Genomic DNA, 18,027 nt, shown 5'->3' with positions numbered 1-18,027 from the left:
TCATGGACTGTGCGGCTGGTACCGGCGGAGGTTCGAGTCCTCCCTGGGGCATGGGTGTGTGTGTTTGTCCTTAGGATAATTTAGGCTAAGTATTGTGTAAGCATAGGGACTGATGACCTTAGCAGTTAAGTCCCATAAGATTTCACACAAATCTGAAAATTTTTTGCTTCACACATATAGATCAATTGTCAGTATGTGGCGCCTGGCTAGGTCGTACCTACTGACTTAGTTGAAGGCTACGTTAACCAGCGTCGCTGCAAATGAGATCTCTGAAGCGATAACAAGTGAACCATTCCTATTAAGGTCGACTGTAGAACTGGCCAGTGCGCTATCTTGTAAGACCAGTCGAGTGGCGGCGCTCGGTCTGCTACCGTCGACAGTGGCGACTCGCGGGTCCTATGTGTACTGACGGACCGCGGCCGATTTGAAGACTACAACCTAGCAAGACACCACAGATTCATACAGCAATTTTTCAGTTATCTTCAGTTCAGTTTTCACCACACATCGATTTCATGTATATGTTCAATACAGATTTATCACACACTGCGAATAACAATCATTTCCCTGGATATAATAAGCTTTCCTTATCACTTATAAAATTTAGTTCGAGTGACGTGTCGAAACTGACCAACTGATTAATGTAAAGAAAGCAGTTATAGTGTCTTGCACCTCTATCCTCCAGTTCGCCATCCGATCCCTGGCTAAACTTCTGCCGACGTCCATACCACAATTCAGTCAACGCTGGGAAGTTTTATTGATGTACTGAGTGTCTAGATTTTTGTGTGAGCTAGGTAGGACTCGAGGAGAGGGGTTACAACTCGCCACTGTGTGTTGCAGGGACGATGATCCCCAAGTCTGGGGGCGACTACGCGTACATCAGCGAGGCGTTCGGCGCGCTGCCCGCCTTCCTGTACCTGTGGGTGGCGCTGTTCGTGATCGTGCCCACGGGCAACGCCATCACGGCGCTAACGTTCGCCCAGTACATCCTGCAGCCCGCGTGGCCCACCTGCGAGCCGCCCTACGCCGCCGTCCGACTCGTCGCCGCCCTCGTCACAAGTATGTATGACCCTAGCAATAGTCTACCTCACCTCTCTCTCTCTCTCTCTCTCTCTCTCTCTTGTTCTTCTCTCTCTCTCTCTCTCTCTCTTGTTCTTCTCTCTCTCTCTCTCTCTCTCTTGTTCTCCTCTCTCTCTCTCTCGTCCTCCTCTCTCTCTCTCTCGTCCTCCTCTCTCTCTCTCTCTCTCTCTCTCGTCCTCCTCTCTCTCTCTCTCTCTCTCTCTCGTCCTCCTCTCTCTCTCTCTCTCTCTCGTCCTCCTCTCTCTCGTCCTCCTCTCTCTCGTCCTCCTCTCTCTCGTCCTCCTCTCTCTCGTCCTCCTCTCTCTCTCTCTCTCTCTCTCTCTCTCTCTCTCTCTCTCTCTCGTCCTCCTCTCTCTCTCTCTCTCTCTCTCTCTCTCTCTCTCTCTCTCTCTCTCGTCCTTCCTCTCTCTCTCTCTCTCTCTCTCGTCCTCCTCTCTCTCTCTCTCTCTCTCGTCCTCCTCTCTCTCTCTCTCTCTCTCTCTCTCTCTCTCTCTCTCTCTCTCTCTCGTCCTCCTCTCTCTCTCTCTCTCTCTCTCTCGTCGTCCTCCTCTCTCTCTCTCTCTCTCTCTCGTCCTCCTCTCTCTCTCTCTCTCTCTCTCTCTCTCGTCCTCCTCTCTCTCTCTCTCTCTCGTCCTCCTCTCTCTCTCTCGTCCTCCTCTCTCTCTCTCGTCCTCCTCTCTCTCTCTCGTCCTCCTCTCTCTCTCTCTCTCTCTCGTCCTACTCTCTCTCTCTCGTCCTCCTCTCTCTCTCTCGTCCTCCTCTCTCTCTCTCGTCCTCCTCTCTCTCTCTCGTCCTCCTCTCTCTCTCTCTCTCTCGTCCTCCTCTCTCTCTCTCTCTCTCGTCCTCCTCCTCTCTCTCTCTCTCTCTCGCCCTCCTCTCTCTCTCTCTCTCTCTCGTCCTCCTCTCTCTCTCTCTCGTCCTCCTCTCTCTCGTCCTCCTCTCTCTCTCTCGTCCTCCTCTCTCTCTCTCTCTCTCTCGTCCTCCTCTCTCTCTCTCTCTCTCTCTCTCTCTCTCTCTCTCTCTCTCTCTCTCTAGCTTGCAACAGGTCATCAAAGTCTCTTTCATCGGTCTCTTTAGCTTTCTACTGTCTTCAAGTATCGTTGCAGCGACTATATATATAGGGTGGCGCAAACCTTTTGGGTCAAAATTGAAGCACGCAATAGTGGCTGCACAACCGATTATATTGTGATAGGTGGTATGGATATTTATTGTGTTATGAACACACACAGAGTACACAGCATAACAACAGCGTAGCTCATAGTAATTGTTTAAAGTGCCCACCGCCAGTCTCTATGCATGCATGGCAACGGCGCATGAAGTTCGGCGGCACTCTCTCAAACATCCCTGGTGTTAGATTAGATTAGATTAGATTTACTTTCATTCCAATTGATCCCGTAGTGAGGAGGTCCTCCAGGATGTAGAACATGTCTGAAAAACAACAATACATGACAAATATTTACAACTAAAACAAATAATCTAATGTACCATTCCGTAGGTCCCAAGTGGAATGATCGTCATTTTTTAATGATCACTATATGAAAGTCATTTTACAAATACTAATGCACTGAAATTAAAATAATAAAAGTTTATTTATTTATTTATAAGGTAATAAACGTGTAATGCAACTACTATAATACTTATTTACAATGAACACATTACTGCACTGAAATGGTGCAGAAGTTAGATTGTACTTATACGCGCGTGCGCGCGCGCGCGCACACACACACACACACACACACACACACACACACACACACACACATATGCTATGGTCGCAGGTTCGAATCCTGCCTCGGGCATGGATGTGTGTGATGTCCTTAGGTTAGTTAGGTTTAAGTAGTTCTACGTTCTAGGGGACTGATGACCACAGCAGTTAAGTCCCCTAGTGCTCAGAGCCATTTGAGCCCATAAGTTGACAGAGAATCGGTGCTGGCGGCCACCGACATCTGTGGCGTGGGGATGTTCCTCTCTCCAGAAATGGCTGTTGCGGCTGTTGAAATCACCATCACAAGTGAATGAGGCCTCATTCGTGAACAATACTACACTGTTACGTGGGGTACGCCGAGTATGTCGGCAACACAATAAATACGCATTTCCAACCGTTAGTTCCCTAACTCAATTTAATCGTTTGTGGACACCTGTCACCTGTTTGTCTGACCCATAAAGTTTGTAATATCATGTGTACGGGTTTTAAACAAAAAGGTATGGCTAAACTTTCAGGAAACATTCCTCAAACACAGAGGAATAAAGTGTGCTACATTGCCGTGGGTACGGAAACGCTTTATTTCCATGTTAGAGCTTCGCTTCTACTGCTCTTCGTAATCACATTTATTCTTTGATCACCAGTCCCTGCTACTGCGCCTTTACAAAAATATCCCGCATTCCCTTCACCTATACACACTCCATATCCTATCCCAACGCAGCTTCCATCGTCTAACTGTGCAAGACAGTGGGATCCCTCCCGATATTTAACCGTCCTACTCGCTATAAATCGTCGCCCGATCCTACTCCACATCACGGTTCCCGTCCCCTTTCTCCTCCCCATCCGTCTTCATACCCCTGCCCCGCTCAAACACCAAACTCAAATGGTTCAAATGGCTCTGAGCACTATGGGACTCAACTTCTGAGGTCATCAGTCCCCTAGAACTTAGAACTACTTAAACCTAACTAACCTAAGGACAACACACACACCCATTCCCGAGGCAGGATTCGAACCTGCGACCATAGCGGTCGCGCGGTTCCAGACTGTAGCGCCCAGAACCGCTCGGCCACTCTGGCCGGCTACACACCAAACTCCTCGTCGCCTACTGTCTTCACCATCCAACCTAACACCTACCTTCATCTCCATAGTTTCGTACCTAACGGATCCCTTTACTTTTCTACCCAAACCCTTCCTCTCGAAACCCTTTTCTCGCAGTGTAGATCCTTCGGCTCTTAAGTAAAAGTGCAGTGCTGTTTCTTCGAAGAATGCTACCTTTTCTGCGATGTGTCTCTAAATGTATGTATTTTTACTTCTTTCTTTTAGTTCTCTGATTTTAATTAAAACAATATTTATTTTTTTTGAAGAGAGAAACTCTTCGCTTCAAACCAGGCTTTATTATATTTTGCCAATATCGCTTTTCACCTTGTTTAAGGCATCTTCAGATTGTCTAGCACAACAAGTGTTAAATACATAGGCTGCCGTACATGCAAAATGTCTTAGCAGGCAAACACTATAGTCAATAGAATGAAATTTTCACTCTACAGCGGAGTGTGCGCCGATATGAAACTTTCCTGGCAGATTAAAACTGTGTGCCGGACCGAGACTCGAACTCGGGACCTTTGCCTTTCGCGGGCAGGTGCTCTACCAACTGAGCTACCCAAGCACGACTCACGCCCCGTCCACGCAGCTCCTACCTTCCAAACTTGATAGAAGCTCTCCTGCTAACCTTGCAGAACTAGCACTCCTGGAAGAAAGGATATTGCGGAGACATGGCTTAGCCACAGCTTGGGGGTTGTTTCTAGAGTGAAATTTTCACTTTACAGCGGAGTGTGCGCTGATATGAAACTTTCCTGGTAGATTAAAACTGTGTGCCGGAAGTTTGGAAGGTAGGAGACGAGGTACTGGCGGAATTGGAGCTGTGAGGACGGGGCGTGAGTCGTGCTTGGGTAGCTCAGTTGGTAGAGCACTTGCCCGCGAAAGGCAAAGGTCCTGAGTTCGAGTCTCGGTCTGGCACACAGTTTTAATCTGCCAGAAAAATTTCACTATTGTCAATATTTTTAGAAAATTGCATGGTGCCCTGACGTAAAATAGTGTTGAATACCCGGGTAATACTTCTACCTCAGTAGGTAGTTCCCTTTGTCGAGTTATGAGAGACTTCGTGCAGTGCCCTTGTAGAATATATGGCGCAAATGCAAACACACCAGAAACGGGGTCTGGCATACAGAAATACATCAGAGAATGTAAACATGTACAACGGCATTTCTTACGTGTTTACATTTTGTGATGCGTTTATGTAGGATTGGTCCTGTTTTTGGTGTCTTTCGAACTGCGCCATATACTCTGCAATAGCACTGCACGAAGTCTCTTAAAAATCGTCGACAACTACCTACTGCGGTCTCTTACGTATTTTAAATGTGACTTCCAGCGTACTCAACAGTATTTTACATCAGAGCACCACGCAACATTCTTAAAATATTGACAACGGTGTTTACCTGCTAAGACATTTTGCATGGATAGCAGCTTATGTGTTCAACACCTGTTGTGCCAGACAGTCGGTAGGTGTCTTAAACAGGGCGAAACGCTTTATTGGCAAAAGATAAAAATAATAAAGTCTGTTTTGTAGCCAAGACTGTTTATCACTCAGACATATCACTGGTTACTCTTTCACTCCGCTATGAATTAGAAAAAATTCCGTTACGTTCTGAATGTCTTCATGTAAACTAGAAAAAACTCATCTTTTTCATAACAGGTGCGGCAGTGCAAGAGGCGATTTTGTATCCACTACCCTCAGTACAAATTTATTAATAGTGATATAATGGGATTACAAAATGAATTTGTAGTGTCCTGTGGTTGGCAGGGAAGAACTAAGGATCAAGTCTGAACACACTTTATTTAACTAAAACGCCGTCTTCGCGTACACTAATTTCCAGACCCAAGAACAACAAAAAGCACAACAATTCTTGTGGAGGCAAAAGCCAGATAAGAGTACAAGACAATGAAAAGAAATAATAACCAAAATACAACTCTACACAATTACAAAATGGCGTTACGCCCAACAAAATACAACTTTCTACTGAATGCTATGGGAAGCGTCTACTAGGCTAGAACCGGCGTAGCTTCACTTGAAGGTCTGTCTCTCTTCTTTGTAGCCCGTTTTCGTGTCCTAATTCACGATTCTGCAATATATTGCCGCAAATTGTGAAGGTCCGAAGTTTTCTTTTCAGGAAGTCCAAGATATTTTGTCTTGCGTACACACTCTAGCCATGAATAGGTTATGGTTAAAGCCGTATCAACGGCCAGCGTAAACATGCGCTGTGTTCAATTTGTGATAGAATAAATGTTCTATAAATTAAAATCAGAAAGTCATACTTATCAACATCATCTATAGCAATGTCGTACAGTTTCAAAGCTTCAGCTCTCGGAACACCAATGCAAAATATATTCTTCTTATCCCAGCGTCTACAGATATAATTTGTTCGAATGCCTTTGAAGCTTGAGCCAAAGTCACTGAGCTGTTGTCAAACCACTTTGTGAGGATTACAGCACCGTCATTGCTGGCAGCCTCTTGCATATAGCCTCGTGGTTCATTTTTCCTTATATCTGCATCACTATATCAAAATCAGGCTACCATCTGATTATCCCTATCTAAATCTTCCTCCTCGAGGCAATACATTGTCTGGGCAGTTCATCATTCCTGTGAGCCTCAGAAGAAAAATTGTCAACATATTCAAGTCCTTCAGAATCAGATGTATCATTATTTTCCAGAATTTCTAAAGTCTCTTGCACACGGAGTTTTTCTTTATAATTCCTGAACATTGCTGAAATAATTACAAGTAGTTACTGACGATGAACAATTGTAAAAATGAGAGCATACTCTTGGAACCAGCACTCAAGCAAAATGTTAATTGTGGTATAAAGCCAAAGATGAGGATAGTTATGGACACTTCGTCCACTGTCGTTGATGATTTTTTGAAACTTTGCCATGGCAACTGTAACTCGGCTTATTGTAATTAGTTTAAAAATAATGGAAACTTCTTTGAACAGGAACAAAATACTGAGCATTTAGGGGAAAAAAATGCGTATAATTCTAAAAGCGAAGTAGCCACACTCAACTTTGCACCACCGACTCTGTGTACGCCGTGGAAGTTCAAACATCCATCAATGGATGGCAGTGTCATGAAGACTCGATATAGTGCAGAATATATAAAGTTGCCTCAACCTTGTTGCGACAACCTTTTATGTCTAGTGTGCCGATAATTGAGCGCTGTCGTTGGTCAGTTGAACGTCACACGGTGGAAGGCAGCCATTTGGACCCAAGCAGTACGCGAGAGTAAGTGGGACAGTTGATCTAATTAGCGATTATCTCAGTATAAGGGCCAGTGAAACATCCAGACTCACTTTGTGTGATATTAAGAGCATAGCAAAACTAGTCAACTTTTCTGTGGTAAAGAACGCCGCAATATTGTGCAGCAAACTGCCATTCGATAACAGAGCTTCGCAGCAGGTTTTTCGAGTTCCATGAGGAGGTAAAAGATATGCGAAAAGATGCAAAATATGACTGCAACAAATAAGAAAGAAATATAAGTTCTATACGAGAATGCTAGACTATATGAAATAAACATTTCTCGCGTTGCAGATTAATTAACATCATTTCATATACAATTATTTTAGCACCGCTTGCTCAAGTTCCTTTTTTATTACCTTCGTTTAACATCTGATCAGCTTGAGTGAATCGCAACGATAGTGTCAGTTTCATGCCTGTGTAGCTCATCGGGGAAATAAGTTAACTATTTCCGACCACATTATTCTTCCCAAACAAGTCGTTAATCATTTGCCAGGTCCAATTGTCTCCACTGAGCCTGTTGTAAAACTGTGACTTTGACGGAGAGAAAAAAAAATTAAACATTGCCTAGAACCTACTAGAAAATGTAATAAGGCTACGGCATTACGATAAAATGAAAGTTGGTCCTGCTTGAGTACTTCAAAATCTTAACGTTCCAGCAGCAGTTAAGTATGCAGCTGAATGAAAGATACTTCAAAGTTCTGCTGCAACTCTATGTTTTATAGACATGTGGTAATTTTCGGGTGATCTAAATTAATAACCTTGAGGAAAAAAAACTGCAGTTTGTGAAGCTGTCGAATGCAAATAAGATGATTCTGTGCAGTTACTCAAAAGTGTTATTGCGCTGATTGAGACTTGGAAAAATAGGTACCTGGAGAACGAAAGTAATTATGGCAACAACTGTAGTAGTTAGAAGTAGGAATTAGCTTCTGAATGAAAAAAGTTTCCACATTGTTCCATCGTGCAGACTTCCACAAGATGCACCGGAAAAACTTTACAGCGTGGGTCCTGTAAATAATCTAGTTGCATATTCCCTCAGTTTTAAGACAGATCTGTGGCTTCTTGTTGTGTCACAGTATTTTAATTCCAGGCGCAAAGCCAATTATAGGATAGAAAATTTTGAATTCTTCGCTCCTTGTCGGCTACATAGAACAGTCACAAAGCAACAGTGATGCAGTCATGCCTGTAAGTCCTAATTTAGACACAAGCGACATAAATAAGATTTCACGCGAAGAAAAACGAGCTCTGCCTTATCTAGCCGGGAGAACTGTAAACCAAGTTATGTGGAAATACGTGTTACGTGGTGTGTGCCGTGTAGCACTTTCAGCAAGAGAACAGCGTGAATGTGGACGAGTTCGTCGATTAACCCAACTCAGAAATTACGAGGCCCACGACAGCTTAGAATGCGTAACGGAAGCAATGCCTAAATTCTTCAAATGGCAAAAAAACTTACCGTTTCAGTGAAAAACAGTTGTCGCTTCAAGTACTGGAGGGAGATGCATGTAAAGCAGCCAAGAAACTCCCCCCCCCCCCCCCCCCCCCCCGTATTCTGTCTTGTCACTCGGTCACAAGAAAATTGTACAGGTATTTCTAACGAAAGATTGTACATTATTTTGAGGAAATATAACCGCCAAGCTAAGACACAAGCCACTGCAAAACGATCCACTAAAAGTATAGGCATGAGAAGTGCGACAACATGATTTGAGTGTCGGACATGAGAAAATCAACACTTTATTCGCTTTATATTTTCAGTATAAACCAGTAAACAACTGAAAACTGTAATTCATTATTTAATGTACACAGTATCATATCACATGCACGCGTAGTCCCGTTCACGTCTTCATAAATGATAATTTGAAAATTCTGTCCACAGTGCTACTGTAGCCACTTGGATCCAAAATGACGGCCGCCACAGATTTGGCTGTCTTTCTTTATTCAGGGCCTAACACTCGTGGAGGAGAATGTCCAGTATAAAGTTCGCTGGGCCCAGTGCCTTACAAGACTTTTAGAATGCACATATCGACTGAAAATAAAATCGTTCACTGTACCATTTGTTGACACTTCCTTCTACGGTACACAGTTAGAGGCAGCAACAGAAAATAAATAAATAAATAAATAAATGCTGCTCATGTGCATTTCCAAACTTGAATATCTGGGCCATGCGCCGAGTCATTCAGAGCTATTACCCAGAAGTACGGAGGATCTCATAAGCCATAAATTTATAAAGTGTGCCTCAGGCTCTATCCAATGGCGTATTCTAGACTACGATGTACAAGAGATACTTTCTGTAGTGACCGTTAACTCTTTCTAACAGATCAACACGACGAGGACGAGGAGGAGGAGGAGAATACATTTAGGTACAAGAGTAACTAGAAAACATAAAAGCAAGCTGATGAACATTTAATTTGTGCCGAAGTGAACCGTAAGTAGTGATATCAGGGGTAATGTGACGAACTTACCAAGGAAATTATGGTATGAATAGCATATTGATGAGTACGTAGGAACGCGACTATCGTTTTCGGATATTCTATCGGTCCGTAAACTGCTGTTATCTCCACAATTTACCAATAATAATGGCGTGTAATGGATGTGAAATATTGCTTGCAGCGCTTCATTCGGTATTCCATTAGTTTCAGGGGCAGTAGATGCTAGCAACTGAACTGTGTTGCAGCGTATTCCATTTGACACGCGTCGCTGGGCAGGAATTATTCCCGTTTCACCACACTCGATGCATATCTGTGCTCTCTGTGATACTAACTACGGAAACTAATAGCTTCATCCTCGCCGGAGTTCGGCGTTTCAGCCATTTTCATATCAAGTGTTCCTTTGGTCAACAGATTTTATAACTACTACATGTTACGTACTCAAGCTGAGAAAGGAATTTTACAAAACGACCTCTCTTCATTGTGTCATTGGCGGACGTTTCTAAATGGCTAAACGTTGACAGGGAAGGAGTACACATTGCCAGATATTAAATGAAATGGATCCGATCTGCGAATGGAGCTGTTTAGTTCACTTCGGAAGCAGAACAACTTTATCGGATAATGGAAGCACCCAGCATAGCAAATACTACAGCAATATATGAATTACAGTACGAGCAAAGTAATATATGCGCAGTATGCTGGAAGAAAAGAGGTGAAAATTAGCACTGATGTAGTTGAGCGAATTTAAGAATTCGTGCACTTCAAATGGTTCAGATGGCTCTGAGCACTATGGGACTTAACATCTGAGGTCATCAATCCCCTATAACTTAGAACTACTTAAACCTAACTAACCTAAGGAATCGCATACGTCCATGCCCGAGGTAGGATTCGAACCTGCGACCGTAGCGGTCGCGCAGTTCCAGCCTGAAGCGCCTAGAACCGCTCGGCCACATCGTCGGTCGACTCGTGCACTTCGGCCAACTGCAAACGACGAACTGGCAAATTACACCAAATTCGCCCCAGTCCTTCATATCTAAACAAACAGAAAAATTATTTGATACAATAAGATACGCAGTCAACACACTATCCCTCCTACCACCCCCCCCCCCCCGCCCCCTCCCTATACACACGCCATTACTTTTCGTCGTCACACAGTTCTTGCACTTCGCGAAGGTAAGGTTTCCATTTTGCGCGCAGGAAGAAAACCCTTCCCACTGAGGCTGCTGAAATACATGAAATGTATTCGCGGTTGCGAATACGAACACACATCCGCTGTATAATGGAATAACAACGAAAATTTGTGCCGGAGCGGTGCTCGAACCCGGATTTCCCGCTTTACACGAGCGGTCCCCTTAATCGCTTTGGCTATCCATGCACGACACACGGCCATACCCAAACTCCCGCATTTTGTCGTTTCTACGTCACAAGTTGTATTGGTACGCATATTATGTAATTGTCGTACAGGGGAGGACATTTTAATTGAAAGTTGCAGGCCAGTATTGGCGAATAAATGTGATATCGCCTTGCCTGTTTTGTTAAGAAGAACGAAGCAGCGATCCTTCGGACATGCAATGTTCTTCTTAACAACGCAGGCACTGCAATATCGTATAGGCTGCTGAACTTGCTATTTGCTGTCTCCAACCAAAATACCAGATGACTCATGTACCACTTCATTGATCAGCTTCTGACGACAGTTCAGACTGGAGCTGACGAACAACAATGTAACAGAATTGCTTATCCTATAGCATTAAATGTGTGAATTATTTGCAGCAGCTTAGTTTCATATAAAAAATTCTTCTCGTGTATCGAAGTAGATGTCGGAAAGAGAGATGACAAGAACATAATTCGAGAGATATTAAAATTTTCTCGTTATAGAAATAGTAATCGTGATAGGATAATCCGCAAACAACAACTGTTTTGTTCTCGTTTATTAGACTATAGTTTATTTGAAGTAAGGTAACTCATAGTATTTCGCAAAATAAGATGCTAGGAAAGAAGCAACTTATGTCTCTTTCGTTTCTGTTATTAATGAAGGCCGGCCTGTGTGGCTGAGCGGTTCTAGGCGCTTCAGTCTGGAACCGCGCGACCGCTACGGTCGCAAGTTCGAATCCTGCCTTGGGAAGGATGTGTGTGATGTCCTTAGGTTAGTTAGGTTTAAGTAGTTCTAAGTTCTAGAGGACTGATGACCTCAGAAGTTAAGTCCCGTAGTGCTCAGAGCCATTCTTATTAATGAAGGATGATGAGAAAATACAAGACAATGAAAATATTTTTTTTCATCAGGAAACGTGAAGTATTTTTTCATAAAGTTCAATTAAGCTTTCTGTTCACTCCTAACCGTTATATCGCCACTGTAAGCAAAGAAATCACTGTTTTGTTTCTGTTGTCCTTCCGAGGTAAGGTCTCTGGGTTAGTTCGATAATTTTGTTAGCACTCTGTCCTGGCCCGTTACTGTTGGCACCTTGTTCTATAGCCGGGTTCACTGTCGCATGTAGTCACGTGTACGGTGGTGGGATGCGTCGCCGGGAGCAAATTAAACGTCGACAGTTGGCAGTCCAGGTATGTATGCGGGCAGAGCAGCCTAGGTTTCTGCCCGCAGGCGATATCCTGACTCGTATGTAGTAGTGTATAACCTGCGTTCTAATTTTCACTTTTCAACGTTGGACAGGTAATTGTAGTTTATCAGACTCCTGGAGCTAAAATACCTAACTGGAGTAGATTGGAGAGATCAAAGACTTATTAGCAAACCATACATGTATGTGCCAGTCTATACTCTGCAAACCACTGTGATGTACTAGGGGTAATCAAAAAGTATCCGACTTTTGTTTATAAAATCAATTTTTATTCAGATGCAATTGTTTGCATTAGATATCCTCAATGTAGTTCCCTTCAGCTTCTACACACGCCTCCAAACACTGGTACCACTGCTGTAAACATATATGGAAAGCCTCCTTAGGTATGATGTGCAGAAGCTCTGTCGAATTCTGCATAGTGTCTTCCCTGTTATGAAATCTGGTCCCTTTCAGAGTCTTCTTCAGTTTAGGAAAAAGCCAGAATCCAGTCGGTGATAGGCCAGGGGGTTAGGGAGGTTGACAAACCACAGCCCTGTTGTGTTTGGCCAAAAAACTCTGAATTGCTGGAGAACGATGAGCGGGTGCATTATCTTGAAGTGCCAACTGACCGCTGCCTTCAAGTCCGACCGCTTGCGTCTCACTGCTTCACGAAGGCGACGCAGAACCTCTTAGTAATACTCCTATTGACATTAGTACTTTCTGGGACGAATTCATGATGGACCACGCCATTAAAGTAAAAGAAAATGATGAGTATGAAAGTCTCAATGTTGCGGACCTGCCTCGCTTTTTTGGGTTTTGTGGATGGTGGATGCTCCCATTCCGATGACTGGAACCCATGACTCATCACCAGTGATCACTGTGTTGAGAAAGTTCATAGTATAACTGTTCATAGTATCCAGGATGCCTTGTGCTATCTCCGAACAAAGTTACTTTTCCCCAGCTGTTACCAACTTTGGTACAAATGTTGCTGAGTTCCTCATGAGGTCCAAATGTTCCGTTAAAATGGATTGAAAGGGTCCGGTACTATTCTTAACCTTGTCTCTAAGTTCTTTGATCGTGATTCGTCTATCCTCCGTCACCTAGGTCCATACATGATCAATAACCACCTCATTTGCGGATGTTGAGGGCCTACCTGAACGTGCATCAGTATTCACTGGTAAGCGGCCATCTTTGAACCACTTCTTTATCTATGTGGTATCCATTGCTTCGTCCACAAACACTTGTCTAATCTTTCGGATTGTTTCAACGTGAGAATCGCCAAGCTTAAAACAAGGTCTGATGCGGTAACGTTGTTCCACTTTTTCTGTCATTTTGTTCACAACATAAAATTCGACGGCTGTCACTTGCACGTGTTCACTTGTCAACGACTAGCCAGCGACTGTTTGATTTCACAACCGCGAAAAAAATTAGACACGTGCACTATGTATGCCTACAATCATAGAGAGCGGGTGCGCCCCGACACCGTTTTTTTTTTTTTTTTTTTTTTTAAAAAAATATCTCTTACACGGCAAAGGGTATTTCCTGTCGTACCAATTTTAAGGGCTTCTTCTCGATCCATTCACGCATGCAGCGCGAAAAAAAACAAGATCGCTTAAATGCCTGTGCGCACGTTGTAATTAGTCTGTCTTGTCTTCGCTGTCTCTACGGGAGGGATGCATATGAATCTGTAGTGAATTTCTACATTGTAGTGGTTCTTGAAAGTTTATAAGTAAGCTTTCACGATATAGTTCGCGTCTCTCTTCAGTCGTCTGCCGGTTAAGAAATGGAAATCACTTCTGAGGAATGGAAGTAGTTGCATGTTTCCTAAAGAGGGATTGGCAGAATAAGTGAATTTAGAGCGCGAGAGCAAATTATAAATGAAGTGAAATATTTAGACAATGCAGTCCGTGTAGTCAAAATGACAAAGCCTTACAAGAGATACTGAGAGAGTTGTTCAGGCTGGGAGAGAACGTGGTATCAAAATTAAGGAGAACGTCATGAGCGTATCTCGAAGTATTCTGTAGATGTAAGGAACGAGACCAAGCATTCTGGAAGAGATTAAACAGTTCATATACGCGGAAGCATAGTAGCGAGTAACGCATTATTGTACCAATGAAAATCAGCGTCGAATAGGCACAGCCAAGAAGTAACTCACAAAAAGATCTCTGTTGACAAACAGAATTAATATTGGACGGAAGAAGAAAAAAATGGTTTAAGTTACAGTGGCATACCTGAACAATAAGAAAACTAGTAGAAAATATTGAGAAATCAGTGGGTGTGATATTGGAGACCGCTGGACAAAAGAAAACGAACAGGCAAAATAATAGATCAAGACGGATTGAGATTGTGAGAGTATATGTATTTTGGCAAATATACTTCACTGAAAATATACACTCCTGGAAATTGAAATAAGAACACCGTGAATTCATTGTCCCAGGAAGGGGAAACTTTATTGACACATTCCTGGGGTCAGATACATCACATGATCACACTGACAGAACCACAGGCACATAGACACAGGCAACAGAGCATGCACAATGTCGGCACTAGTACAGTGTATATCCACCTTTCGCAGCAATGCAGGCTGCTATTCTCCCATGGAGACGATCGTAGAGATGCTGGATGTAGTCCTGTGGAACGGCTTGCCATGCCATTTCCACCTGGCGCCTCAGTTGGACCAGCGTTCGTGCTGGACGTGCAGACCGCGTGAGACGACGCTTCATCCAGTCCCAAACATGCTCAATGGGGGACAGATCCGGAGATCTTGCTGGCCAGGGTAGTTGACTTACACCTTCTAGAGCACGTTGGGTGGCACGGGATACATGCAGACGTGCATTGTCCTGTTGGAACAGCAAGTTCCCTTGCCGGTCTAGGAATGGTAGAACGATGGGTTCGATGACGGTTTGGATGTACCGTGCACTATTCAGTGTCCCCTCGACGATCACCAGTGGTGTACGGCCAGTGTAGGAGATCGCTCCCCACACCATGATGCCGGGTGATGGCCCTGTGTGCCTCGGTCGTATGCAGTCCTGATTGTGGCGCTCACCTGCACGGCGCCAAACACGCATACGACCATCATTGGCACCAAGGCAGAAGCGACTCTCATCGCTGAAGACAACACGTCTCCATTCGTCCCTCCATTCACGCCTGTCGCGACACCACTGGAGGCGGGCTGCACGATGTTGGGGCGTGAGCGGAAGACGGCCTAACGGTGTGCGGGACCGTAGCCCAGCTTCATGGAGACGGTTGCGAATGGTCCTCACCGATACCCCAGGAGCAACAGTGTCCCTAATTTGCTGGGAAGTGGCGGTGCGGTCCCCTACGGCACTGCGTAGGATCCTACGGTCTTGGCGTGCATCCGTGTGTCGCTGCGGTCCGGTCCCAGGTCGACGGGCACGTGCACCTTCCGCCGACCACTGGCGACAACATCGATGTACTGTGGAGACCTCACGCCCCACGTGTTGAGCAATTCGGCGGTACGTCCACCCGGCCTCCCGCATGCCCACTATACGCCCTCGCTCAAAGTCCGTCAACTGTACATACGGTTCACGTCCACGCTGTCGCGGCATGCTACCAGTGTTAAAGACTGCGATGGAGCTCCGTATGCCACGGCAAACTGGCTGACACTGACGGCGGTGGTGCACAAATGCTGCACAGCTAGCGCCATTCGAAGGCCAACACCGCGGTTCCTGGTGTGTCTGCAGTGCTGTGCGTGTGATCATTGCTTGTACAGCCCTCTCGCAGTGTCCGGAGCAAGTATGGTGGGTCTGACACACCGGTGTCAATGTGTTCTTTTTTTCATTTCCAGGAGTGTAATTGCATAGGCCGTGTTTTCATGACACTGTAGATACTGAGATAGAAAGAAGGTAGAAGGGCAATGTTCATTGGTAAATTTGAGAGCAAAAGAAAAGATTTACTGTCGAAAAAAAACTGAAAAGGGAAGGAAATGTAAAAAATATTAATCGGTACCCGACTGGTGTTGGTGCTCATGATAGCCTGGAAGGACAACTGTGGCTATTCAAACTACTTGATATACTGTCTGAGCGCAGAAATAAGGTAGGCAGATTAGGGTTTAACGTCTGTCGTCATCGAGGTCGTTAGAGAGGGAGCAGAAACTCGGAATGTTACAAGAATCGGGAAGGAAATCGGCTGTGTCCTTTCAAAGAAGCCATCCCGGTATTAGCCTGGAGTGAGTTAGGGCAACCATGGAAAACATAAATCTGGAAGGCCGGACGCGGATTTCAACTGCCGACCTCCTGAATTTGAGTCCAGGGTTGTGACCACGGCACCACGTCCCTTGGTCTATTTGAGCTACGTGGCTTTGTGGTTAGAACTGTGGACTTAGGGAAGATCAGAATACCTAATCTGATTGAAGATTTCCATGGCTTACCTAAATGGAATAATTCAAATGACGGAATGGTTTTCTTTCCTATGAGAGTGTCTCCCCCATCTCTAACGACTACATCGTCGACGGGTTGTTATACTCCCAATCGTGCTTTCTTCCTTCGTTATGCAGTGTGAAGAGGGCGTCGTCGTTCGTTATTCTCTAGTTTCCTTCTCCGCAGTGGAGGACAGTACTGACTACACTGTATTCATGATGTTGGCATGTTTGCTTTGAGAACACGAGTAGTCTGAACTTTTTATTTTATTACGTCTACAGCACAACTCAGTATAGTGCCGCAATCGTCTATGTGTACGCGCATCGCTTGGTTGACCTGTACTGTTATTTATTCGTCATGTTTATTCAATGCACTGTTTGTCCGCTGCAGTTGGTGAACTTGCTCCGGAAAAAAATGCGTTGTCGCACAGTCCTGCGAATGCAGTGGCACACAAAACATGTTAGTGCTACGAGCCGCTTCGTTCGAGCATGAAGCAACCGCGCAGTTTTTTCAGATCACATCTGCAACTTTTTTAATATGATTAGTATAATGGAAGCAGATTGTATGGTTACGGCGCGCAAAGATTTCTCTGTAAGGCGAACTGTTTCAGCTCTCGCAAATCGATAAAATAAAATAAAAATGCCTCTGGTGACTGGGAGGTAATTCATGACGTAACACAAATTTGTTCCTGTGTTATCTGTATGCTATAGCAAGCGGGCGTTTTGCGGTTCTCAGTGAAATCGCATTACAGGCGTGAACGAAGCCCTGTGAAACGTGTCAATGGCCGTGAAGCAGGTCGGTGGGCGCCGACCACCGAACCATAAATCCCCAGCCGGCTAGCCGTTGAATGGGTTTATTCAGCGACTAGCAGAATTCCGCCGGCGTGGATTTGTTGAAAGAGGAATGTTTTATGTAAAGCGCGTTTGGTCCGCTTTGATACGTACTCCTTTATTTCGATTTTTACTTACGCCTCACTGTTTAAAGCGAGCTATAATTTGAATTACGAAAAATTGTTAATGCAACCATACTCAATAGTTTTTGTTTGCATTAGTGAAAATAAGATAATTTCTCTCTCCCTTCCTTCGACCAAAAGTAAATTCGTTTAAGAAGGCGGTTTGTTGGGAACATTCTGGGTTCCTTACAGAAGTTTTATGGCCACTCAACTGAATTTATACGCTTCTGTACCTCAGTAGGTAAAAACGGAAACCGATAGGATCACTTGTTATCTACCTGTCTGTTTTGCTGTCTGACTGTTGAGACACTTCTTTCTCAGGAACAGATATTGAGGTATCATCTTGAATTACAGGATGATCAAAAAGAATCATCCGATTTGGCACGTCTATATTTCTGAAACTAATAAACGTATACAATGAATTTTGTTTTTTGATGAACGGCAAATTAAAAGAATTTTTTTTCATACTTTTTCATTGGTGTTCAATATGCCTCCCTTTATGCACGGCATTCGTCAGTGCGGTATTAAATTTACTCTGCAGCGTGTATGTCTTGAGTTACAGCTTCTGCAGCTGCTGTTGTGCGATGACTCAGTTCATTCATT

At 44.3% G+C, this 18,027-nt stretch overlaps 1 protein-coding gene across 1 annotated transcript in view; it reads left to right on the top strand.

Moving 5' to 3' along the window:
- Nucleotides 1–18,027, top strand: part of LOC126161749 (Y+L amino acid transporter 2) — a 333,823-nt gene that overhangs the window by 227,563 nt on the left and 88,233 nt on the right. The window contains exon 2 of the mRNA XM_049917798.1: nt 838–1,056. Coding sequence (XP_049773755.1) covers nt 838–1,056 — 219 coding nt within the window. The remainder of the gene's footprint in view (nt 1–837; nt 1,057–18,027) is intronic.

The sequence above is a fragment of the Schistocerca cancellata genome, chromosome 2, assembly GCF_023864275.1.
Source record: "Schistocerca cancellata isolate TAMUIC-IGC-003103 chromosome 2, iqSchCanc2.1, whole genome shotgun sequence".
Lineage (NCBI taxonomy): Eukaryota > Metazoa > Arthropoda > Insecta > Orthoptera > Acrididae > Schistocerca > Schistocerca cancellata.
This window is presented reverse-complemented; position numbering and strand designations above follow the sequence as displayed.